This window comes from Nyctereutes procyonoides, unplaced genomic scaffold (genome assembly GCF_905146905.1).
Source record: "Nyctereutes procyonoides isolate TBG_1078 unplaced genomic scaffold, NYPRO_anot_genome, whole genome shotgun sequence".
Lineage (NCBI taxonomy): Eukaryota > Metazoa > Chordata > Mammalia > Carnivora > Canidae > Nyctereutes > Nyctereutes procyonoides.
In genome coordinates this window covers 121,345-147,254 of record NW_026575024.1, presented here as the reverse complement: position 1 = coordinate 147,254, position 25,910 = coordinate 121,345, and the positions used below count along the sequence as shown (strand labels likewise).

Below are 25,910 nucleotides of genomic sequence, written 5' to 3'. Positions count from 1 at the left end.
ATCCCAGGGCCTTGGGATCTAGTCCTGCATCTGGCTCCCTGCTCAGGGAGGAGCCTGCTTCTCCCTTCTCCTCTGCCTCTACACCTGCTTGTGTTCTCTCTCTCAAATAAATAAATAAAAGCTAAAAAAAAAAAAAAAAAAAAGAATGAAACTTTTGGGCCTCAATCACATAATACCCAATGGAGGATTCTGGATATGAATCCAGGAGAAGGTTGATTGCATAGAGGTTTAGCCGTCCTTCCTGAAAGGGAGGGGGTACCACTGAGCCTGATCTTTGTGGCCTGCCTCACTGGATGTGGCTAGATTTCTACCCTGAGGCAGATGGAAATTCTACTTATGTTGGAGTTTTAAACAGGTGGACCCATACGTAGCTGCTTCACTAGGGTGTCTACTGCTATAGTTTATTTATTTGAAGGAAAGAGAGAGAGGGAGAGAGTGCACATGAGCAGGGGGAGGGGCGGAGGGAGAGGGAGCAAGGGAATCCTCAAGCAGGCTCCCTGCTGAGCGTGAGGCCAACTCAGGGCTCCATCCCAGGGCACTGAGATCATGACCTGAGCTGAAACCAGGAGTCGAATGCTTAACAGACTGCAGCACTCAGGTGCCCCTATAGCCATAATTTAAAATAATTAATTAATTAATTAATCTTAAATTTCCAGTACCATTAACATACAGCGTTATATTAGTTTCAGATGTACAATAAATGATCCAACAGTTCTATGCATGATTCGGTGCCCATCACCTGTCTCACCCATCCCGCCACCTCTTCCCCTCTGGCAACCACCAGTTTGTTCTCTCTAGTTAAGACGCTGGGTTCTTTTGTTTGTTTGTTTGTCTCCATATAACTATAATTTTTAATTTGGGGGTTGGAGTGAGCCACAAGCCTCTGCTCAGAGATGTTAGGAGGATCCCTCCCAAGACATGTGTTAAGTAATGCTCCATGGGGTGTCCTTTTTACAAAGCAAGGAAAAGCCTGTCACGTTCAGCTGCCAGTAGGTCGAACAATGAATGGGTGGAATGTCAGGAGAGTTTCAGAGACACAGTGGGAAGCCCCAAAGGGGGGACAGAACTATCATTTCAAGGAACCAGGGGTGCTGGGAGGGCCATGGTGAGGGAGGAGGTCAGGGCTGTGGGCATATGGTTTAGCCTCACAGGTCGGAGAGTGAAAAGCTGAATGTGTGCAGAGGGCTCCTGAGGTAGTAGGACTTGTACATCTTTGAAGAAGAAGCTGCTCTGCGGGCTGACCCTTGATCCGGCATGCAGGTACGTGCTCAGAAGAACGGGAAGCCAGGAGGGTTGTGCAGGCAGGCAGCAGCCTATGGGTCTGGGGATGGGGGGCTCTGAAGGATTCCATTGTAGTGCTTGGTGGGAAGGAGCACGGAACTCACTTCAATGCTGCTCCTAAATCCTTCAGTGAAGCTTCGTCCCAGGGGCGGGAACATGGATCTGCTGGAAGGGCTTCATGGCGGTGATGTGTGAGTTGGCTGTGCACAAGCGAGAGAACGAAACAAGCCCAGATTGCTACCCCTCCCCACTCTTCCCTCCCCTGGAGAAAGGGGACACTGGCAGATGCAGTTGCAGCCAGTAGGGTGGGTGACTGCCAGGTCCCGGCCACCTCCTTTTATGTCCCTCTGCCCTCCTCACCCTTTCCATGTCACCCCTTCCTTCTAGGCAGCTTTGTCTGTGGTCTCCTGAGGGTCAGTAGATGCCCCCCACTCTTTGTCTAGTTCTTCCAGGAGGGAAAACACTGAAACCCTCCCACGGGGACACTATAATCCATATAATCTTGTGGATTTAAAAAATTGTGCTAAGTCCATTCTAATTTTCCAGCTTTGCTAGCTATTGGAACACATTCTACATGAAATGGAACCATAACCTGTCTCCTCCTCCCGCCCCAGGTGGGGATGAGTGCCCCCCATGGCCTCAGGGGGTCTGGAACCCCCGCCTGCCTTCAGGATCCGACTGCTCCTGCCCATATTCCCCGGTTCCAGGATCTCAGAGACATTCCCAACTCTTGGCCATTTGTCTATTCGTCTGCCTGTCGGCCCTTACATAATATGTGCCGAGCAGGGAATGAAGCCATGGCACCTCACTCTCTGTAGGAGAGGAAATGACCTTGAAAACACGAGTGAGTGAGCTTATTTCAGAGCAAGATGAGGACCATGAGGGGAATGAACAGGCACAGAACAGAGAGGGTGGGAAAAGGAGGCACAGGCCTGACTTTTGAGAGGCCACCCAGGTGTGTTTCCTGCTTCCCAGGACTGGAGCATCTCTCACCCCGAGGCCACTCTCCCTAAGACCCTCGGGTCATCACTGCTTCACTGAGCCTCATCGCTCCCACCCAGGCTCCCAAGTCTGAGCAGCCCCCTCCACCCTGAGCTCTTTCCTGGAGTGAGGACCCTGCCGCCTGGGGCTGAGGCTGGCTCTCACTCCTCCTGCCAGGACACCTGCAGGGACTGGGGAGGCAGGACAGCCTCAGCATGAGTTCTGTTCTTTGTCCCACCCTTAGCCATTCATATAAAAGAGCAAGGGACGTGGAACAGCATGGAGAGGAGGGAAGCTCTCTGGCTGGAAGGCCTGGGAAGAGCCAAGAAGAAAGGAGAGAGTGGGGAGGGAGAGGGAGAATGTGAGTAAGAGAGAGAAGGGGGGAGGAGGACCCCTCCAGAGACCACGAAGGATGCCCCTGAACTTGGGGAGGGTGGGGGGGTGCAGGGGGCAGACCTGGCCTCTGAGGGTCAAGGCGAAGCTTGGCACAAAGTCTGCTGGGCCTCGTTGCTCACCTCGTGAAAGAAAAATCTCTGACTGGACACTCAGGGGACACTGAGGGCCTACCCTCTCTGCCTTCCTGCCGGCTGTGTGTCTGGGTTCTGACAATCACAGCCCAAGAGTCCGGAAAAATCTATGGGTTTCGAGGCTGCATAATGACTGCATTTGCTTTGTTGGTCCCAAGTTTGTAAATGCCCAACTTAGGAGACTCCGTTTTGGCAAGGGTGCTGTGCAGATGGGTCTGAAACGGGGCTGGTCTCTGCAGCCTGACGCGGTAAGAACCGTTTGTATTTAAAAAGAGCTTACGTGATTAATCTTGACTTTACAAAAAAAAAAAAAGTACAAAACAGAACAAAATAGTAACACCTTCTTGAGTGAGACCCATTATATGGCACTAACAAAGCAAGTTAAAGGGAAGGATGAAGAGACAATTCTCTCTGGTTAATGGATGTGGCAAAACAGGATGTCTCTGCATTTATAAATTCTCCTCTGCACCGTTTCCTCTTGAAAACAGAACTGTTGAAATATTAATTAGAGAGGAGTGATGGTTTAAGGAGCGGAGGGAAGCTGTAAGACAGGCTCCTGGTGGCAGAAAGACGTTGGCCCACAGAAACAGAGCGCGACGACGCTCTTGAGAGAGATCACCGCGCCCCACGGCGGGTGGGGACGGGGTCAGCCGGCGGCGCAAGGGGCCTTTTCGCCCTCGGGTGAGAGGCCATTCAGTAATCCCTGGGCCCGACAGAAATAGAGACTTGATTGGCCCGTGCTTGGAACAAGTGAAGGGTTCTTAAAAATAAATCAATGAAACATTGGAAAGTGTCTCATTGTCTCTGCGCCCGCGAGTGGCCTGTCTTTGTGGAGTGAGGGACAGAAGGCCCTGGGGGGCTGCCAGGAAGCCAAGCAGCCCGAGTCCAGGTGGTGTATGGGCGCCGGCTCTCCATCCACGACAGGCAGTGAGGCCGGCAGAGAACCCGCCCCTGGAGAACCTTCGGGTCTCGGGGAAGGAAGCAACGTAGGTGCCCGGAGGAGCTGGGTTCATCGCAGCTCTGCCCAGAGGCTTCCCAGGCGGCCGCCACCGCTCCTTTCAAACAGCTCGGGAATCAGGGAATCAAAGTCCCCTGCTTGGTCGTTGCTGTGCCACGTCACCGCTCTCCCGACTTCATTCTCATATTAAAGAGCTAACTCGTTTTTCCTCCTGTGGCTGGTTTTCTTTCTTTCTTTTTTAAAATCAAAGCTACATGCACTGAAGAGAACTTCTCACTTATTGACCATTTGATGCAGATAAATTGCAAATGGAAAGGTGCTCGGCAAACTGAATGTCACAGCTGTTAGCTTCATCAATGGGAGCGCTCGTAGTTTGCAAGCAGCGCCCATTACGCATCCCTGCAACTCTCTCTATTCTCTGCTCTTTGAATAATTTATCTGCAGGAAATCCAAATTGCCAAGGCACGCTTTAACCTAGCAGAATGATTGCCAATTTCCTTGGGAAAACTGACAAAAAAAAAAAAAAAAAAAAGCTGTAGATTGCATTTCAGCTGAAAGCAGGCGCCCGGCAATCAGACGCATTAGCTCCATTGTGCGGCCTACGTCGGAAGGCCCTGCGCTTGGGCTCAGTGCAGATGACATTTGAAGGCTCATAAATGTAATGAAGTCCCTTTGACACCTGCTCCTCTCTTCACTTTAAATGTGAGTCATTGGTCCACGGGGAACCTCTGCTTTAAAAATAGAGATTATAGTAATTGTCTTCTGTGCTATTGGAAGGCTGTAATAAACGCACAGCTCGTGACACTGTGGCTCTGCAGCCCGGGGTCGACAGGTTGCATAAATTACCCCAGGTTTTGATTTTTCTTCCTTAACAAATCACATAAATCACTGTAGGTTAGCGCGGCCTGTGTGGGAGGTTCACTCTGCAAATTCTATCTTACTAATGGGGGGTGCCCTTCCCTTTCTCTGCGGGTCGGGGTGTCAGCTCAGACCGCAGACCCTTGTCTCGTGCGGGCCGTGGCCCTTCCTGTGGCCCTTCCTTCCTTTCTCTGCTCCTTCTTTCCTACCGTGTGGGTTTGGGCTACGGCCTGGGGCGGCCAGAGTACCTCCCTCCCCTTCCCGACAACAGGATGGGTGGCGAGCCTCATGGGCCCTGGCTCTCCTGGGGCCTCCTGGGGCTCACGGGACGCATGGGTCACACCTCACCCGGCCTTGGAAACAAGGAACGGCTTGGGGTCCCTCCTACCTCGTACCTCTTCATCACCTACCTGCCCAGATTTTTTTTAAAAATTTATTTATTTATGATAGTCACAGAGAGAGAGAGAGAGAGGCAGAGACATAGGCAGAGGGAGAAGCAGGCTCCATGCACCGGGAGCCCGATATGGGATTCGATCCCGGGTCTCCAGGATCGCGCCCTGAGCCAAAGGCAGGCGCCAAACCGCTGCGCCTCCCAGGGATCCCTACCTGCCCAGATTTGACACATGCCCACGGTTCTATGCGGCAGCCTGCAGGCCCCGGGGACACCCCCACCCTGGGCTGTCTGCGACCCTTGTGCCCAGGCTTCACCCTCCTGAGGGCCCTCCTTTGACTCCCTGCAGGACTGTATGGACAGTGTTCCCCATGGAAGTTGGTCAGAGGCAGGGAACGTGGGGGTTCCCTGATGGGCTCAGGTGGGGTGACCAGGGGACGTGAGGTGTCTGCACGGTGTGGGGTGCTCTGCCCCTCAGGAGGCCCCTCTCATCCTTTCCTTTGAGAAGCGACATCCCTGGGGGGTGGCCTGTGCGTCCCGTCCAGAAGGCCCCTTGGCCTGCATTCTTGCCCTCAGGGGACTTTCACTTGACCCTGCTTCCCACCTCTAGAAGCTCGCCGTACAGCAGCAGTCGCGGGCACCCGGCATGTGGCCAGCCAAACCCAGATGTGCTGAGAGTCCACGACCCACGCAGGCTTTTGAAGAGTTAGCCCGGAACAGAGTCCCGGCCACAATTTCTTATATTGATTACTGTCGAAGTCACAGTGTGTCGGGTAGATCTGGCTAAGCAAGGCTGTAGTATTAAAATCCGTTTCACATTTCCTTTTGCGTTTATTTTTTTATTTTATTTTATTCTTTCAAAGATTTTATTTATTTATTCATGAGAGACACAGAAAGAGAGAGGCAGAGACACAGGCAGAGGGAGAAGCAGGCTCCATGCAGGGAGCCTGATGTGGGACTCGACCCTGGGTCTCCAGGATCACGCCCTGGGCTGAAGGCAGACGCTTAAGCGCTGAACCACCCGGGCAACCCTCCTTTTGCGTTTATAATGTGGCTACCAGCACACTTGAAGCCCATCCCTGACCTGCTCTCTATTTCCCAGGGTGGTAGGGCTCTGGAGGTCCCTAACTGCGAGGGACGCACGCTCCCCGGGCTCTCTCCGGGACAGAGCACGTAGAAATCGGAGGCTCTTGCTCTCTGGGCGCTCTGTGGTGGCCCATTCTGTTCTCCTCCATCTGTTTCTAAGAGGATGATCCTGGCGTGTGAGGCACTTACTTGAATGGGAAGCCGGCTCTGGGGCCCTGTGGGTGACCCGCCGTGAGGCCTGAGCAGCTGGCACCCCCACGTGAGCAGTGGGTGGTGCTCCTCAGCCACGCCAGGAGACCACGTGCCAGAAACCCTACCACCCCTGAGGATGGAGGGGGCGGGGCGGGGCTCCTGCCTGGGTTCCTCGCCAGGTGGGAGGGCTGGGAGCAGGCGGCGGGAACACCCAGGGCTGGGGGTCTCTGCTCTGGGCCTCAGGCCTTCCCCTCCGGGAGCCCACTCCCTGCGTCTCTGTCACAGACTCACCGTCCCCAGCAGAGCTGGAGCCAGATGGTGGCTGGAGGTCCGGCGCAGCCCTGGAGGGGTGGCTCTGTGCTGGGTCTCGTGAACATCGCAGTTGTTTTTGCTTGCAGATGAGCTTGGACAATGAGGATAAGCGGGCTCGCACGCGCTCCAAGGCCGTCCGAGGTGAGTGCCCCCTCCGTCGGCTCTGGCCCGGGGTCCCAGGCCTTAAAGCGGTCCATGCTACTTTGCTCAGGAGAACAGAACCGCTGATGAGCAGGCCCTGGGACGCTCCTCCCCGTGCGTTGGGCACTTGGGGTCCATGGTGTCTGGTGGCCTAGGGCCTCTTCAGCCTCAGGTGCCTGAGGCGTCTGCTTTGGGGTCCCGACAAGCCTGCCTGGGGTGGCGACAGGAGACAGACGGCTCCACCGAGTGGGAAAGGCAAAGCTCAGTCGGGAGATCTTTCTATTTGGAGTCGGAATGCTGCGAGCCCTCTGCCCCCAGCCTCCTGTCCTCCCAGCATGCCGGTCGCAGTGGGGTGGGAGGCCAGGGAGCCAAGGCCCCCTGAGACCGCTTGGCCAGCCTCACCCCCCGGACCCCATGAACACATGCGGGACCACGAGCACTGAGCTTTTCAGCTGAGCTGCCCAGTCGGACCCCAGGGCATTGTGCCCCGTCACTAGGGCCCAGCTGAGTGGCCCATCTGTTCTCTCCGTCCAGCCTTATCTGCTGGGCTGAGTTTCCTGTTGGAAGCTGACTTCCAGCTGCAGTTAGAGAAGCAGATACTGTCCTGGCCCTGAAGCCCGGACAGCTCGTATTAGTGGGCATGGGGCCCACTCTGCACAACCACCAGCCTCTCACGGGGGCCTCTGGGGAACCCTGTAGGACATTCTAGGAGGAGGGGTTCAGTTTGCACTGGGATTGCCTCCACTTTTTATCCCATTTGTGCCGTGAGGGCAACGTGGCTTTTCTGTTCGGACTCCCACATGTGTTTCCCTGTTTCTCTTTCTCTCACTCAGTGCCCCCAGAGCCCACAGGTGCCGACCTCAGGTAAGAAAGGCTTTCTGCTAGCACCCGGCGTTGCGCATGCCTGTGACCCTGAGCACCCCCAGCGTCCCACACGGGGCGTTCCCGCTCTCCTGAGCCCTTGCCTCGAGCCCGGCGGTGTTCACCTGGCCTCTGCCCTCTCCCGCCTCTGCTCCGGCCGCACCACGCAGCCAGCCTCCATCAGGGCCACGGGCGTTCTCGCGCCCAGTCACCACCAGGATCTGACTGTGTGTACGGTCCCCGGCCGGCCACGTGGTGCCGTGGAGTGGGATCCCACAGAGGTTTGAGTCTGCTGGTTGGAGGCCCCATGTGGCCAGAGACGAGGGAACAGGCTGCCCAGGTCCCACGTCTCCCACTGACTCCAGACGCAGAAAGAGGTTTGTGTGTTGGGGATCTTCAGTGGCTGAGCTCTAGATTTTGGGTCACACCTCACCTGCCTCACCAAGACACGAGCATCCTGGGGAAGAAGGGAGGACAGCCCACCGCGGGGATCTGCCGGGTCAAGGCAGGAGGGACCGGGCTCTTGTCCCCAGAGGTGCACTTGCCGTCACCTGCCGGCTTGTGTCCTGGGATTGGCCCCTGGGGTGGCAGCGGGGGGACGGCCCAGTGTCTGTGTGTCAGGGTCCCACCACCCACACGACCTTTGCACTTCACACTCTGTGGGCCTGGGCTCCTCTGGTGCCAGGCTTGGTGCTTAGTGCTGATGATGCCCAGTAACCGGCAAAGAAAACCGCCCCCCGGTCCCCCACCTGTGGGTCGAAGGGCTACACCAATGTGTTCTGGCTCCAGCTTGAAAGGACAAAGGGAAGTGGTGCTCGTTGAGGGACCTGGCAAGTCAGGTGGGCCTCAGGGGCACCCTTTGATTTTCACCAACTCCCCACGAGAGGAAGCCAGGCTTGGCTGCAGCTGCGGTAACCTGCTGGGGGCTTGTCCTTGGGGGACAGAAGGGCTCCAAGCCCACCGTCGTTCCCATAGCAGCTCTGGGGCTGAGCACAGCACTGAGCCCTCCGCCCCCCAGCCCCTGGCCCCCGGCAGCAAGGGTGACGACGACTCCCGGGGGCCTTCTGTGAGTTTCCAGACCCCCAGCTGGGATCTAACAGATCATTCAAGTTTCTGGGGTCAGTGCAGTTCCCTCCCTGCTCCATCCGCCCCAGGCCTGCGCAGCCCTTCTCACATCGCTGTGCACGTACAGGGCTTCAGGGCTTCCTAATTCTCTGGAGGAAAGATTCTCACTAAACTGGACAGGTCTGGGGCCAGCACTGGAGTTATTGAAGGGTGGCTTTTGCCAATCAGGAAAATGAGAGGACCCCAGAGTGTCCCCGTGTCCCTCTAACCTTTGAGGCTGTACATTGCGGACAAAGGGATGGGGCACAGAGGAGGCCAGACTCCCAGGCTTGTGATGGGCTTGGCAGTGGCTGCACAGCATGGTTTCGCTCTCAGGAGGCGCTGCCGGGTGCTGTTATTACCCCGTGTGTGAAGTGGGGAAACTGAGTCTCAGAGGGTTCACGTTTGACCAAGGAGCTGGGTCACACACTGTACTGCTCAGAGCTCGGCCTAAATCACAGGGTGCAGGGCAGCCAAACCAGGCCAGTGGGAGGCCCCCCAACAGGCTCCCTGGAGGGGAGGTGGCCGCTGATGCCAGCGGGCGCCCTCTGACCGGTGGACCAGTAGGTACTCAAAGGGCCAGGGGCTTCCAGGAGGAGGTGCTTCTTCCCCTGGGCCACGTGTTCAGCAGGGAGGCGTCTTCAGGACAGTGGAGGGAGGGGCTGGGCGACAGGTGAAGCCACCCAGGAGCTTGCAGAGGCAGATCCGAAGAGCCAGCTTCTCTCTTGTAATTTTGAAACAGCAGAAGCAAAAATGCCTCTGGAGACAGAACTGGTTTGGAGCAATCTGCGGGGGGCTGGTCTGCGGGGATTGCGTGCGCGCCTCCGTCCGCCGCGTGGTCTCAATCTGCGTACTTGGGAATAGACTGTTACGGTTTTTAAGGGGAAACTAGGGACAGACGCATCGACGTCTAATGTTTTAGCAACTACGTCTTCAGCCTTCCTCGTGTTTTGGGGAACGGCGGCTTGGCGTAAAGCGGAGAAGTCTACGCTCTGCCTGGACGGTCACTCCCGTGGTCACAGCCACTTGCTGACCGTGAGCGACAGCGGGGACGTGGGCTGCGGCGCGCTGGCGGCTCTCGCCCTTCCTCCCCGTGAGTGTCAGCCACAGCAGGTGCCACGGGCCGGGCTCCTTCCCCCTCCCCCAGCGCTGGGCTGCGGTCAGATGAGCAGCTGAGACCCCGGTCCTGGGGGTTGATGGCCTGGGTGCCAGTGCAGGGGACACGCACTGTGACCTGGTATAGCAACGTCCTGGCGTGAGTCGCCGGCAGGGAGGGCCGAGCTAGGGTGCAGCCCTCCTGGGGGGACCCACTCTGTGGATGGGGGCCGATGCCTCGGGGTCCCGGAGTCAGGTGTGGCCCCCACCTCGGGCTGCCTCCAGGAGGCTGCGCACCCTCGGGGCAGTGGCACGGCCTCAGGCTGAGCTGAGCAGCAGGCCGACCAGGAGCAGGCCAGGCTCCCTTCCCTCTCCCCTCTGCAGCCCACTTTGCCTCTCCGGCCCTGGATTTCTCTCGGAGCGCCCGCCAGAAAGCGAAGGGACCCGGCACTGTTTCCTTCGCAGGAGGAAGAGCGGGTGGGCACCGCCATTTGTCCCTTACTCCATGCCATCTGCCGTCGTGCAGCCTTGCAGCGGGTCCGTGGGACGCGCGGGCTGGCAGGAAGGCGGGGCACCCGACCCCTGCCCCGGATGCCGGCCGCCTGACCCCTTCCCGAATCATCGGGCTGCCCCTAAGTTTGAACAGAGTTGCCCGTGCGGGGCGCCTGCATCAGGCTCCTTCCCAGCCACGGGGCCTCAGCAGAGCACCCCCTCCACGCCGGAGGCTCGGTGGCTGGCTCCTGCCTCAGGGACAGGAGCGGGGGTGGGGGGGTGGGGTGGGGGTGGGGGGGGTTAGGGTTTGCTGGGCGCGCGGGGCTTCCGCTGGGGATTTGGCCCCTCCTGGCCTCGACCTGGACTTCCCTTCACACCCGCCGTTTGTGCCTGGACCTGAGTGGTCCCCGGCCCCCGGTGGTGCTGAGTGCGAGCAGACCCTCGGCAAGCCGCCCTGCTGTCGGCCTGTCCCTGACACACTCCGGAGCCCCCAGGGGAGTCCAGGGAGGGGTTTGGCCGAATGTGCCTCATCTGAGGGGGGAGAGGCTCCCGGGCCCGGACCTGGTGCTGGTTCTGGCCCCGAGCCCCCGAGGGCACCAGGGCTGCCGCACTGGGGGGGCTTGTAGGGGACACTGGGCCGTGAGGCAAGGGCTGCTGGTCGTGTGGCCGCTGGGCCTTGGCCAGGTTTCACGGGGCCTCCGTCGGACGTCCCCCCGCTGCTGTGTGCAGAGCAGGGGTGTGGGGGTTCCGGCTTCTTCTCCCAGAGGGGCCCTCACCTGCTCCTCGCCCGTGGGCTCCCAGCCTGTCCTGCTGCCCTCTGGGCTGGAGGCCAGAGCTCTTCTGAACTGGTGGGTGGAGGTGTGGCTTGGGGCTGGTGACGTGTTCCGGGGCAGTGCCAGTGGCCTACAGGACTCCACAGCAGCTGTCACATAATTGCCTGATTAACTCAGTGATTAATCGGCTAATTGGGACCTCGGCTTCAAATCCCCAGTAACAAGGACCTTTTGTGAAAAGTCTCAAAGCTAGCTCTTGAGAGAGAGAAAGCAAGCGTGGGGCAGAGATTTCAGAATAGACAGGCGGGGGGCAGCGGTAAGTCCTGTCTGTCTGGAAAGGAAACCCACAATAAAATGGGCACGTCTTCCCTCCCGCTCCATCCTCTCTCCCTCTTCGTCCTTTCCTTTCTTCCTCTTAAACACATGGACACCAGCCCTGAGATCGGCCTCGGTGGCCCCAGCTGGGAGGGCTCCACGGAGGCCGCCGCTCCCCCGCAAGCCGCTGTTGAGCTCGGGGTGGGCGGGGCTCTGCGTGCACAGACTACCTGCTTCTCCCTGACGCGTCGGTGGGTGTGACCTGCGGGGCCAGATGAGCCCCTCAGTGCATTGCAGTCAGGCCCCTGATCAATCAACTTAGAGACCATCCGGCGTGTCTAGACAGAGGTCGGGGGCCGTGCCCTTTCTGGGGCCTACCCTGTTCTTCCCTTGCAGGATCTGGGAACACCCCAGCTGAAGTGGGGAGCTCAGGCTCCGCGATGCCAAGCCTGTGAAAACCAAGGTCTTCCCATCTTGGGCACTGGGCATGGCCCCTCCGAGGAGGAGCTCAGGCATGGCCTCCTCTGGGCTACTGCCCATGTGTTCTCCATCTCTCTGGGTGTCAGTTTGCCGCTCTGGAAACGAGGTGGTGTCCGCTTCTTGCGGTCTGCGGTCTGTGGTCTGTGGACGTGCTCAGTGGCCCCCAGGACCCTGGCCTCACATGGAGCTGACTCTAGGAGAAGTGGGTTGGGTGGCATGCCCTGTGTCCAAGATCAGAAGTTCCTAGAGTTTTCTGTGGTTTGGTTCGATGGGGAGACGGGTGATGGTGGAGGGTGAGGAATTCCCCAGGGCCTCACCTTCATCCCCTGGGCACTTGCTGTCTCCCAGGCTGTGTGAGGCCCAGCAGCACCTCTGCCCTTTTTAGGGGTAGCCCCTGGGTCATCGGCCCTCCCAGCCTCACCTCCGTGCATCAGGGTGCAGGTTCTGCAGGAGGGTTGCAGCGGGGGCCTACACTTGGGCCAGGCCTGCATGTGTACTCGGAACCGCTCCTGCCTGGATGCGCGTGGCAGGGCCCGAGAGCCTCAGAGCACAGCGATGGCCGTGAGAAGCCCAGGTTTCTGCTTTGCCCTTGGGCCAGCCTCAGGAGCTGGTTCTGGGGGCTCCGCAGAGGGTCCTGTTTCCCAGCAGCTTGGAAGCCTGGTGGCAGTTTGCCTGCAGTGGGAAAAACTTATCCACAGAAAAAAGAAGCCGTCTAGGAGCCGCTGATGTTGGAAGTCTTGATCTCATACATACAGATCTTTAATTAAACACACTCATAAAATTGTAATGAGCCATTCGTTTATTTAAATGGGGTGAGTTATTTCATTAATTTTTAGCAAACTGCAAGCAGTTTCTGAGATGCACTGTTTGGAGACAATCTCCTGCTCCCCAGGTTGAGGGTCTGGGGTGGGCGGGTCCTTCCCCCCGAGTGACCCCTGCTGCTTGTCTCCCCCCCAGCTGCCCCACGCCAGGGTGCACCGGCTCAGGACACATTCGGGGCAAGTACTCCAGGCACCGCAGGTAAGGAGGTTCCTGGGAGGGAGGCTGGGCTGCGGGGTGTTGGAGACCCTCTCCTGCTCCGGGCCCTACTGTAGCTCTAGAACCTTCCATCTCTGCCTGTGGCTGCTGAAGCTAACATGGCCCTGGCGTGTCATGCCGCGGTCTCTCTTTTGGGGCTTGAAGGCTGGATGAGTCCGTGGGGAGAGCTTAGAGCAGACCTGCCACACGTTGAGGTGACCCAGATGAGCTGCCACATGGCTGTCACTGCTGTCATCCTGGGCGGGGGGGCGGCCAGCTTGAGTGCAGGTGTGTGAGGGTGTGCAGGGCCTGGAGGTGCAGGAGGGAGGGCCGGGGCACCCTGATGACCTGCTTGGCAGGAGGCCGCAGGCTGCGGCTGACCCAGGGCCAGTCCCGTCCTCTTCCCGACAGGGGAGCGTGTGGACAGGGCCACTGAGGTTGGGGCTTACGAGAGAGGAAGGAAATGCAATTTAAAGCACATCACAAGTTTTTAATATGGACAATTCATGTAAAATTGTCACCACCTCGACCTGCCCCGTGTGAGCGTGGGGCATCTAGTGCAGGGATGGTGGTGGGCATACAGGCAAACTTTCAGAACCGGGTACTGGCTGCAGAGGGTGAAGAGTGGGCGGAGGCCCCCAGGGGGTGTTGACAGGGTGGCCCTGGCCCCCTTCCTCCCAGTTTGCAGAGCTGCCCTCTGGCCAAGAAGAGGAAGCTGGAGGGTGCCCAGGCCGAGCACCTGGTGTCCAAGCGGAAGTCCCACCCCCTGAAGCTGGCTCTGGACGAGGGCTACAGCGTGGACACCGACGGCAGCGAGGATGCCGAGGTGAAGGACGCCTCTGTTTCAGATGAATCGGAAGGAACTCTGGAGGAGGACGAGGCTGAAATGTCAGGACAGGAGGAGATTCATCGTCCTGAGCCAGCTGAAGGTGCTTTGTGGCTCTTTCTCCCCCGAAATAAAGGGTGCTTAGTGCGGCCCTGGAGAATCGCAGCCTGTGCGCGGGAGGGCCGCCCCAGTCAGTGAAAGGGCCGCGAGGAAGCCCTTCCCGAGAACAAGCGAGGGCTTGTCCTGACGCTCGGCGGTGCTTCCTGGAGAGGGGCCGGAGCGGGGCGCCTGAGGGCCTGGGGCCCCTCACTGTGCGCACAGAGACGCCAGACAGACGGACAGACGGCCGAGGGCTGTGCATGTGCGCTGGGCCGGGCCTCAGCGGGCCCTGGGGGAGCCGGGACGGGATGTGGCTGCAGGGTGCCTGGGACCCCGGCTTCCCTGTGGGGCACCCAGACGTTGGCAGAGGGAAGCGTGCATGTCCCCAAGCCTGGCAGACCGTGGAGCCCTGGGGGTGGCGCTGAGACCGAGGCCCGACCCCATGTGCCGTGTCCGAGCCAGGGGTGTCTTCTATGGTGGAGCCAATCCTCAGGGAGAGTCCTGACACTGGGCTCCCTCCTGGGGGTGTCCGGTGGTGCTCAAAGGGCTGCGCGGTCCCTTGGGCTCTAGGTAGAAAGGACCAGCTTGCCTGTTTCCTACAGAGGAGGCAGTTTGGGGTTCAGGGTGCGGCCCTGGCTGGCCCCCTCCTGGAATGGGCGGCCGGCAGGGCTGGCTCCCGCCCCCTGGCCGTCCTTGTCCACCATCCCACAGGGCCTGTGTGTCCTCAGCACCTGCAACGCCGTAGTCATGGCAGTTAAGAGCTCTACACGTGTGTCTTTTTTTTTTTAATTTTTATTTACTTAGGATAGTCACAGAGAGAGAGAGAGAGAGAGGCAGAGACACAGGCAGAGGGAGAAGCAGGCTCCATGCACCGGGAGCCCGACGTGGGATTCGATCCCGGGTCTCCAGGATCGCGCCCTGGGCCAAAGGCAGGCGCCAAACCGCTGCGCCACCCAGGGATCCCATGTGTGTCTTTTAAAGACACAAATTCGTTTTCTGCTTTGTATTTGCGAAGCAGTCTTAAAAATCTGTTGTATTCTTTAAGTTCCATTTTATGACTTGAGAAAGTAGACATAAGGGTAAGATGCTGACAAAAAATAGCAGAGTATTTCCCAGCTACAAAACCAGAAGCGACTAGCCCGGCTCTCTCCTAAAATGAGCCCACGGTGCGCCCAGGTCCAGGCAGGGCGCGGGCACCAACGGCCACGGTCCACTTCCGGGCGGGGCTTGCGTGTCCTCAGGCTGTGCGGGGTGCGGCCCCCCTGCGCCGCTCCCACATGTTTCTGATTTTGTGCAGGAAGGAGCCCTGTCAAGTCCCACTTTGCATCCAAGCCCATCGGCAGCTCCGCGGGCCCCGCCAAGGGCAGCTACAGCAGCTACCAGGAGATCATTGCCACTTCTCTCCTAAACTTGGGCCAGATCGCCGTAGAGACCCTCGTTGGGGAGGACCTGGGCCAGGGGGCCAAGCCGGGCCCCGCTGTGGTGCACCTGCTTCAGGAAGAGGCCGAGGAAGAGGCCACCAGTGACGAGGGGGAGAAGGACGTGTTCATCCGCCCAGACGACACAGAGGACGTCGTGGAAGTCAGCAGGGAGTGCTCCCAGGAGCCGGGGCCCCAGTCTGTGGAGGGTGTGGCCAGGGAGGAGTCCAGCAAGATGAAAGTTGCCCTGGTTAATGAGGAGGAAGAAGAGGAGGAGGAGGAGGAGGAGGAGGAGGAAGAGGAGGAGGAGGAGGAGGAAGAGGAGGAGGATGAAGAGGAGGAGGAGGAAGATGAAGAGGAGGAGGAGGAAGACGAGGAGGAGGAGGAGGTCCCTGTTCCTGATGTCATCTGCCAGGAGGATGCCCCCCATGCCCCCACCCAGAAGGCCCCTGAACTCCGGCACCCAGCATCTCCCAGCCCCAAGCCCGAGTACTCCGTCATAGTAGAGGTGCGTTCTGACGACGGCAAGGATGAAGACTCACGCTCCCAGAAGTCTGCGGTCACGGACGAGTCGGAGATGTATGACATGATGACGCGGGGGAACCTGGGTCTCCTGGAGCAGGCCATCGCCCTGAAGGCCGAGCAGGTGCAAGCCGTCTGTGAGCCGGGCTGCCCACCCACCGAGCAAGGCCAGCTGGGCCCCGGAGAACCAGGGAAGGCGGCCAGGCCCCTGGATGCCTCACGGAAGAACTATTGCAGCAAAGGTAGGGCTGGTGGCCTGGCCCTGCGCACGGGCCCTCCTCCCCGCAGCCTCCCTGCGCACCTGCCCCTCCTCCCCGCATCCGGTAGCGCCTCCCGCCCCCCAGGTGTGGAGATGCAGGCTGGGGGAGAGGCGGGCCAGAAGCCCTCACAGGCTGGGGGCGGGGCCAACAGGTGCAGAAAAGGACAAACAGACACATAATCACAGGCTGGTTGTTGATACCGAGGAGAAGGACTGACGCTGCCCCCATAGGGTGGTCTAGAGAGAGGCACAGAGCTCCGGGTGGGAGGAGGAGGCCCTGAGGGACGGTGAGCAGGCTCCAGCAGCTCGGCCACAGCCTGGGAGCCTGCCTTGGTTGTGGAGAGACGCACCTGGGGCATGGGGAGCCCCGGGTGAGCTCTGGGGAAGCCCAGGTGGTAGGTAGGTAGGGACGCACGGCACAGATTTTCTGTGAATACTCACATGAGTCAGGCTTGGGGCAGATACCGAGGGACACAGCCGAGGGGACACAGATGAGGACATTGTTTCAACCCGGAGGATAGCGACCAAGGGCACACACATCGGGGACAGCGGCCTGAGAGCTCAGATTCAGACCAGCAAGGTCTTGAGGGGATGTGGACGCAAGCAGACCAGGCAAAGGTGACACAAATCTATGGACAGGTGTTGGGGCCTCTGTGGGGTGTCACTCTGGGGCTCCCAGATCAGGGCAGACGGTGGTGGGAGACTGTTGAGCGCACGACTGGAGGACTCAGACCCGTGGAAATGGACATTGGGGGACCCAGATGCAGGGTATCCTGCCTCCAGGGACAGAGTCGAGGGCATGGAGCCAGGGGACAGAGCCTCGGGGTGAGGCAGTGGGAGAGGCTGGGCTGACACTGGGGCGCTGAGCCGGTGTGAGCCCCGGGGGGAGCCCGTGTGCGGCGGGCGGTGGGCACTCAGGAAGGGGGGGCTCACGATGGCCAAAGTCCAGCTTCCCACCCCTTTGAACTTGGAGAGGCGGAGCCAGCGTCCTGCCCTTGGAGCCCCTAGGGGCTTACCTGGGGTGGGAGTGCAGAGTGTGGCCGGGGCCTCCACACTATCCCAGAGGCCATGACTCCATCTAGGACTTTCTGTGGGACATTGGCCGTGCTTTGGGGATCGTCACCCACACTCATTGGCCCTCCTGGCCCACAGAAGCTACATGAGATCAGCAGCTGATGTTTGAGTTTACATTCCTGCCCGTGCTTTTCATAGTCGTGCGGCTTCGGGCAAGTTAGGGTCTGTTTTCGTCCTTGTTTTGTCAAATCCAAAGGACACATCCCGGCAAGGAACGTGTCACATCTCTCACCTCTCTATGCAGAGGCTGGACCTCAAGGCATGGGGGCTCTCGGAGGCACGGCCCCCCCGACGGAGCCAGTGAGACTCACACAATCTCTGCGGGAGCGAGGTGCGCGGGCGCCGGCTGCCCCCCGGGGCGTCCTTTTAAAATGCTGCACATCCTGCTAGGGGGACACTTTGGACAGCCTCGGCTTCCGTGAGGACCGCTGCCCAGAACTATCTAGCCTCCAGGCCCCCTCAGGCTCTTGGGCGGTCTGGCCATCTCCTCTCCAGACGCCTGGAGCGGAGGATCACAGCTGTCCCCATCTCCCCCCTCGGCCCCTGCCATGCGGCCCTCGGCTCCTCTCTAACCAATGCGTCTTGTGTATTTAGATCCCTCAAGAGCTGAGAAGCGTGAGATCAAGTGTCCAACGCCAGGCTGTGACGGCACCGGCCATGTTACGGGGCTGTACCCTCACCACCGCAGCCTGTCTGGGTGCCCCCACAAGGACAGGATCCCCCCGAGAGTGAGTAGCTGTGCACAGCGCAGCCGTTCCTGGGCTCGGCGGATGTTCACGCGGACACGTGGTCACTCAGGGTCCTGTCCCCTTGCACTGGCACAGTCCAGATGCCCAAGCTTGAGGCCTACGAGGAGGGGGACATGGTGTGTGTCCAGTTACGTACCGTGAGACAGCAGCCCACGCCGGGACCCCGGGAGGCCTGCCATACACACAGGCGCACAGAGGGGGAGGTCAGGGTCGGCAGGCTGGGGAGACCAGCCATCGGTACCCTGAAGGCCGCGAGGAGGCCTGTCCTCACTTCTGGGCTAGAGGCAGTAATTGCAGCACCAACTTCAAAGGGCGAATCCCGGGGCAAGCCTAGGGGTTCAAGCTAAGTTGGCTTCTGCCCGGGAGGCAGGGCTGCGGTGGGGGGACGTGCCTTGGCGGGGCTGAGGCCTGCGGCTGTGCTCACCGTCGCCGTCCCGCTGGTTCTCTTCCAGTCTTGGCCATGCACGAGAACGTGCTGAAGTGCCCTACTCCGGGCTGTACGGGCCAAGGCCACGTGAACAGCAACCGCAACACGCACAGAAGGTACCCTTGGGTGGAGCCAGGGTGTCGGGGGCTGTGCTGGGCGGGGCCTGGTGCCAGGTCAAGGCCTCCTGGTGGGGGTCAGGACGGTGCCCAGACGTGGTCACTGTGGTGGGGGTCCCGAGAGACCAGAGGGTGGCCCGAAGGATGGGTATGTGCCCTTCGGAGAGGCCTACTGCCCACGGGAACACCGGGGGGAGGCTGAGCGTCCTGCCGGTGTTGGGAAGCGTCTGCACTGGCTCTTGCCCGCGGTGGGCCTCTGCTGGCCAGGACCAAGGTCTGGGCGGACCTGCGGGGGCCGTGGTCCAGGTAGAAGCGACACTGTCAGGGAGCACCCACCGTTTCGCGGCCTGCCGTCTTCCGCAGCAAGAGGCGACTGTATTTCCACGCCTGCCCCAAGCACCTCGGGGAGTGTGGCGGTGAAGGGATGTGGCCTGGCCAAGGCTGCTAGGGCTGCTGAGGTCACTTTACTGAGAAGAGGCCAAACTCCTGAGACTCCCGACCCTGTGACCGGTCACCTCCCCAGCAGCCAGGCAGCTTAATCCTGACAGACGGAGGTGCTCCTGGGATGTCTTAGGTGGGGTGTTTCCTGGGCAGGGCCTGGGCCTCCACGTGCCCTGGTAGAGGCCACATGCCCCAGGGTCAGCACCCAGGTTGTGTGGCCTGTGGGACCCCGGGCTTCCCCAAGTCGGCTGACGGAGCGTGAGCCAGAGACAGGTCCCGAGTGTAGCCTGGTCGGCCAGGAGGGGCAGGCCGTGGCCCAGACCTGCCCAGCGGACGTGCCTTTGCCCAGGGCCGGGAGGGCACTGAGGGGTACACTTCGGCTTTGTGTCATTGCTTAGTTTCCCCTGACAGAAACAGATGGGGCCGCTGCTACTCTCGGGGCTGGAGGCGAGCGAGAGAGCCGGCGTCTGCGGGGTTCCCGGCCTGGACTGCAATTACTGGCTGGGGGCACTGCTTAGCTGTCCTCTTCACCTTCTCTCTAGTTTGTCTGGGTGTCCCATTGCTGCTGCTGAAAAATTAGCCAAATCTCATGAGAAGCAACAGCCGCAAACGGGAGATCCTTCCAAGAATAGCTCCAATTCAGATCGGATCCTCAGGTGAGCGAAAGGAGCCAGAGAACCAAAGGGGCCCGCCTCCCCAAATGCCCCTGGGGCTGCGTGTGCACGCGGGTGTGCACGCGGGTGTGTGAGTGTTCGTGCATGTGTGTGCTCGTGTCCCGAGTGGGGGCCTCCCAGGGGCAGAGCCGGGAGGTCGTTTCTGGGCACGCAGGACAGCGTCTGACCTGTGCTGCTGTCACCAGCGCTCTGGCCGGGCTGCAGACACCCACAGGCTGCCCCTGCCTTGTCCTCCGCAAAGGCATCTGGCCCCACCCCTTGGGATCGCTCAGGGATTTGTCTGAGAGGCGCTGAGGGCTGCTGCTGCCCAGAAGCGCCAGCAGCGGCTCCTTCCCGGCCGTCCTGCCTACACCTCACCCCAAGAAGGGGCCCTAAACCAGGGGAGAAGAGTGGGTACGTGTGGTGCCCCTCAGAGCGTTGCCTGCTTGTGGCCCCAGCGGTCCCGAGGCAGCAGGAGGCACGCGTGTGCTTAGGTGCCGGTGCACGCGTCGTGTGTAGCCGTGTGTCAGCAGCAGGAGGGCTTCTGAACGGCCGTCCAGCACACATCTGCTTGGCACTGCCACCACCCGTGTGACCTGTGAAGCGGGTGCCACAACTGAGGCCAGACCTCAGAACTCGCCTGGGGGCAGCCCGGCTTCAGAGTTTTCGTCTTGATCAGTAGGGTGATTCCCACCCATCCATCGCCCCCGCTTAGTGGACCCTCTGCTTCCTGTTTCTCTGAGGGACTAGGGTTCATACCATCTTCCCCGTCCGCAGTTCCACGTCTGCCTCCCGCGGGGGAATGTGGGAGCCCGGGACCCTTGCTCCCTGCAGAGGCCTAGTGCTAGGCAGTGGCGTGGGTCCTGGGGGAGAGGCCCACCTCCTTTCAGGGCTCACCCGAGCCCGCGCCCCTTCCCTGGAGCGTGCCCGCCGAGGCCCAACCAGAGGAACTTGCCCGCCCACCCAGCCCTGCTCTGCGGTGCCACGTGAGGGGTCTCTGGGCAGGCCCGGGGCTGGGACCTCACCCCTCTGCACTCCTGTCCAACGGGTGTCTTCAGCCTCACGTCCACTTGGCTTCTCCCCACCTGCTGGCTCTTAGGATGGCTGGAGGTTGCTCTTCCTGCCCTATAACTGTTCTCCCCCCAGCTTCCTGCCAGTTAACTGCTCCTCCAGTTTTCTTCTTGCCTGGATAGAAGTCACTGGTAAAATGTCAAACCCGCAGGCAGGGTGAGGCCCAGCGAGCTCGTGTTTCTGGGCGTCACACGCTGGGGCGTGGGAGAACCTTTGTGCACTTCTGCTGGCGTCACAGGCACTAAGTCTGTGCTGCGGGACAGAGCCCTGGCCGAGGAAGCCAACCCAACATGGTTCCCATGTTAAGCTTAGGGTCCTTTTCTCCCCTGGGAACCAAGCACTCCCCAGAAACGTCTTCCAATGCTGCTAGGCCCTCCAGGCCTCCTTGGGGAAGGAGCATGTGCCCATGTTTGGGGGGATCTGCTTCTCCAAGGTCCAGGCTCAGAGCTGATCTCCTCATGGTTGCAGGGTCTTTCCGTCACCGGGCTCCTGTTTTGGGGCCACACGCAAGATCTTATAGCACTCAGCACCTTGGAGACCTCACTGCCGACCCCTTCTTAATTCCAGGGACCCGTTCTTTTTAGATTTCAGTCATTGCTGGGCTCAGAGTCAAGAGCAAGCAGAGCTGGGGTGCAGAGGGGCCTCCCAGCCTCTCCTTTCCCCTTCTCTCTGAGCTGACCAGCACACCTTGTGCGGCGGCCATTCCCCACCTGGCTGGTCTTCCCCCCCTGGCTCCTGTGCTGCCTGGGCTGCTGTCCTTCCGCTACCCTCTTGTGCATTTAAAACACGGAGCTCTTCTAAGGGCTCCCGTGACAGCGAACTGAATGCCTGTAGTGCCTTCAACCGTTTCGGCCCCTCCAGGGCTCCTCTCAATTGACCTCAAGCCGAGAAGAGCAGAGGGCTGAACCCCTGGCCAGGGAAGAGCTGAGTCGGGTCCTCCCGAAACCTGGTTCTCAGAAGCACACCCGTGTCCCCTCTGGATGCCCCACCTCCCTCCCCCCGGGGAGTAGTGTCATTCCATCAGGAGAGTGCTGTCTGGGGCGGCTGGCCCCTGTCCCAGAGACGCTCCTGCAGGGTTGCCCACCAAGGGCTCATTCTACTAGTAGCGGAGGTGTTGGGGCCTGCTCTCCTAAGCTCTGGGGCAGAGTCTCAGGCCCTCCGTCCTCTGGCTAGCGCTGTCTGCAAGGACACAGGCCATCTTGTCCTCAGCGCTCCCGTTGCTCCCTCCCTGCAGCAGCTCTTCCTCCTGTGGATCAGGCCCCAGCTACCCTTCAGTGGTGGGTCCTGGGGGAGGGTCTCTGTGCACGTGGGGCTCCGAGGGGTTTCTGCCCAGGCTGTGGGAAGGGCCGTGGGTCCCCGGGCCCTGTCCTCATGGTTTTGCACCTGTGTCCTCTACCTCAGGCCTATGTGCTTCGTGAAGCAGCTTGAGGTTCCTCCGTATGGAAGCTACCGGCCTAGTGTGGCCCCTGCCACACCCAGGGCCAACCTGGCCAAGGAGCTGGAGAAGTTCTCCAAGGTCACCTTTGACTACGCAAGTTTTGACGCTCAGGTTTTTGGCAAACGCATGCTTGCCCCAAAGATTCAGACCAGCGAAACCTCACCTAAAGCCTTTAAATGTAAGTTGGGGAGCTTCACTCCTGAAAGGTATAGGGTTTGAGAGACGGGGAGGAGGGACCCCCTCGCCAACAGTGTGCAGGGTATCTCTCCCCTGGGGGCACATGGCCGTGTCAGTGTCTACCGTGGTGGCTTTCCCGGAGTTTGTGTCTTGCCCACGTCACTGCCGTCATGTTCCCCATCAAGTCTGATGTGTCCGTGAAACAAAACCTAAGTCCTTTACGGTGTGCATGTCCAAAGGCTTAGGAATAACTGCCTCGATGTGGTCCGCCCTGCGGAGGCTTGGGCAGCCACGATGCTCAGCCTGGGTGCCCCGACAGGAGCTATTTGCCCTCCGGCAAGGGGACCACGATAGTAGCCACAAGTTTCCTGGGCGCTTGTACTAACAAAATGCATTCCTACAAATTTTGAGAATAACCCTTCCTGTCTTTTTTGGTCACTAATGTACCCGTCTGTGGGTTGCCAGCCCGTTGGCCTGGGAACACATATGAAATGGAAAAGCACCCCCCTGTGCACTTGAGGTTGGAACAGGCATCTCCCAGTGGGTGTCTGGCCCTGAGACGGCAGTGGGGAGTTCCTGTCTGTTAATAATAGGAACGCGGGTGATGCAGCTGCCAGCTACGGCGTGGACATCTGTCCCGCTGCCTTGGGTGTCCTTACGCACGGGCACCACGTAGCACTCAGAAGGAGCCTTCGTAGATCTGGATTTCCTGGCGGGACCGTGATATCAGGAATGTCATCCCTGAGAGTTACTTCATGACCACAGTAGAAGTACCAGAAAAGATAGCATTTTATGCCCTCTTGGTCGTGTTTGTTTGAATAATAACATTACGGCACTGAAGTGGGATCATGGCGACACCAAGATGTTGTGGCAAAAATGTTCCTGCTTGAATGACATTCTATCCATTCCTGTTTACAGAATTCTTTACTCCCAGTAAGCATGCCCCGTAGCCAGTTTTTTTAAAATATTTTATTTATTTATTCATGAGAGACACACAGAGAGAGGCAGAGACATAGACACAGGCAGAGGGAGAAGCAGGCTCCATGCAGGGAGCCCGATGCGGGACTCGATCCCGGGACTCCAGGATCACGCCCTGGGCTGAAGGCGGCGCTAAACCACTGAGCCACCCGGACGTCCCCGTAGCCAGTTTGCATTTGTTGCTACGTCAGAGACGCTGGCACGTCTTTGCAGGGTTTTGCTCTCTCTGTCCAAATTTTAGAAGAGCCGGAAATGGCCCCCCGAATGCCCTCCTAGAGGGTGGGTAGGAGTGTGCCGTGGGCACCTGGGACGCGGTGGACGGCCCCCCACGCCCACCCCATGGCTGTGCCCGCGTACTCCCAGCCATCCCAGGGTTCGCCACTGGGTCTGTGTGGCCACCTCCCATTCAAGTTGCATATCCGCCTGGTGTTGTTCCCTTTTTGCAGCCAAACCTTTCCCAAAGGCCTCTTCCCCCAGGCACAGCCCGTGCACTTCATCCTCTTCTGCAGGCTTTGACTACGCGCACGATGCCGAGGCCGCGCACATGGCCGCCACAGCCATCCTGAACCTCTCCACGCGCTGCTGGGAAATGCCCGAGAACCTCAGCACGAAGCCACAGGACCTGCCCAGCAAGGTTGGTGTGTCCCTGCAAGGAACCCCTCCGAGGCGGAGACGGGCTGGGGAGGTTCCCAGTCAGGCCCACATGCCCCCACAGGAAATGTGCTTAGGGACACCTGGGTCCACTTGATAGTTATCATCTCCACTCCGAGAGCTGTGTGCTGTGGAGCACCAAGTACCTGTGCACAGGCACCTTCCCTCCTGTTCCCTGGAGCCGGAGGGTCGTGCACACACGTGACCTTGTGTCCCTGTCTGAGGGTCACCCATACACGTTCCCGTAAGTTCCCCTAAGTCTGAGGGTCACCCATACACGTTCCCATAAGTTCCCCTAAGTCTGAGGGTCACGCACACACGTTCCCGTAAGTTCCCCTAAGGCTGAGGGTCACGCACACACGTTCCGTATGTTCCCCTGAGTCTGCGGGTCGAGCACATGTCCCATGTGATCATGGTCACTGCCTCTCAAGGGTCTGCTTTTGTGAGGTCGGCAAGACCCGCGAGAGGGTGGAGGTTCCTCCTCATGAATTTCGGGAAGTGGCAAGTCAAGATCCTTGCTTCTCAGAGCTCTCCTCTTCTTGTTTGGCTCTGCTTCCTTCCAAGGGAGACCGTTTCGGGCCTTCTGTAATGCTGATTTAGTACCGGAAGGCACACGTGAAGGGGTGAAATCACTCGCGTGGATTTCACCCTCACAATTGCAGGCTGCGGACATAGAGGTGGATGAAAACGGAACCCTGGACTTGAGCATGCATAAACACCGCAAACGAGAAAGCGCTTTCCCCAGCAGCAGCAGCAGCAGCAGCAGCCCTGGTGTCAAGTCGCCCGAGGCCTCCCAGCGCCAGAGCAGCACCAGCGCCCCCAGCAGCTCCATGACCTCGCCCCAGTCCAGCCAGGCTTCCCGCCAGGATGAGTGGGATCGACCTCTGGACTATACCAAGCCCAGTCGCCAACGAGAAGAGGAACCCGAGGAGGTGGGTGTGGGGCCGGGGGCTGCTGTAGAAAGTACTCACGTCTCCAGGAAGAGCTTCCGGGGTCCTGTCCCTAGCCACACGGGGCCTTGCTGCCGCTAGGAAGCTAGGACCCGGCCTGCTCTCTTGGAGGATCTCCCACCTCTGGGCCATGCTGTGGTCTTGTCCCAACCAGGAGAGAGGTGGTCTCCTCACCTCGACGGACGCACGCTCAGCACCACCGTGGGCCCTTGGAAAGCCTGGGGAGGAGGAGGGCTTCTTTCACGTCCCAGGGGAGATACTTGGGAATGGCTCCCAATTCCTTGGTTTTGTGGCCTCCCCCCAACCTGCTGTGCAGATGGGGACACCCTGAGTTCTGGCAGGAGGCCCTCCTCGCCATCCGCAGGACACCCTGGCCACCTGGCTCCTTGGACAGAGGCAGGGGGAGTCTCCGGGGCTCGGGAGCCGCCGCACTGGGCAGTGGCCTGAGTCCCAAGACCAGCGCCGCCTGGTGACGCGCAACAAGCCAGGCATCCGTGCTGGAGTCGCAGTCTGGGGACAGGGGACATCCCTTCCTAATCGTGTCCCTCTCTTGAGAGTGGAACTGATGGAAGGCTCTTCCCCAAAGAGGTGCGAGTCCTGAGTAGCAAAGCGCAGCTGTGGGAATGGCACAGACTCCAGGTAGCCGCCCTGGAGCAGGCACCCAGGGCCTCACTGGGGGCAGGCCTGCAGGTCCCCCCTTTCTCCCCGCCATCCCTGCCGGCACCCCAACCAACTCTTGAAGGGCAGGGGGCAGGCCCCAGGGAGGATTCCTGTCTGGGAGCCGCGGCTCCTGCAGCTCAGTCCTTCCTCCGTACCCCAGGCTCCCTATACACCCCTCACAGGTGTCTCTGCTTCATGGAGGAGCAGACTGGGCCCCATGCTGGGGTCACTTGGCTCATTTATATAGCAGAGACTTGGTGTCAGACCCCAGAAGAGGGGCACCTGTCAGGTTCAGCCCTGAGGGGAGAGGGCTGGCCTGGGACATGCCCCTGGGGCTGTGTGGGTGGTCTTCCCGCCGGTCAGCAGAAGCCCAGGGTCAGGCCAGGTTGGGCCCTCCTATGTGGAGGCCACCAGGCCAGTCTGCTCTTACTGTGTTCCGGTCCTGCCCCGGGTCAGAGCCCCCTTCCCGCTGTCTGCGGCCCCTCCCTGGCCCTACCCATGACCCCTGGCTCAGGCTGGCATCCCCGGCTGCCTTGT

The 25,910-nt window shown here is 59.8% G+C and overlaps 1 protein-coding gene across 1 annotated transcript in view; it reads left to right on the top strand.

Annotated features, from left to right (window-relative positions):
* Positions 1-6,672: 6,672 nt before the first annotated feature.
* The window catches only part of MYT1 (myelin transcription factor 1), a 34,455-nt gene continuing 15,217 nt past the window's right edge, over positions 6,673-25,910 (top strand). The window contains exons 1-11 of the mRNA XM_055303661.1: positions 6,673-6,727; positions 7,561-7,591; positions 12,805-12,867; positions 13,546-13,793; positions 15,087-15,971; positions 17,657-17,794; positions 18,264-18,354; positions 19,338-19,451; positions 21,921-22,135; positions 23,622-23,746; positions 24,426-24,695. Of these exons, the coding sequence (XP_055159636.1) occupies positions 6,673-6,727; positions 7,561-7,591; positions 12,805-12,867; positions 13,546-13,793; positions 15,087-15,971; positions 17,657-17,794; positions 18,264-18,354; positions 19,338-19,451; positions 21,921-22,135; positions 23,622-23,746; positions 24,426-24,695 (2,235 nt within the window). The remainder of the gene's footprint in view (positions 6,728-7,560; positions 7,592-12,804; positions 12,868-13,545; positions 13,794-15,086; positions 15,972-17,656; positions 17,795-18,263; positions 18,355-19,337; positions 19,452-21,920; positions 22,136-23,621; positions 23,747-24,425; positions 24,696-25,910) is intronic.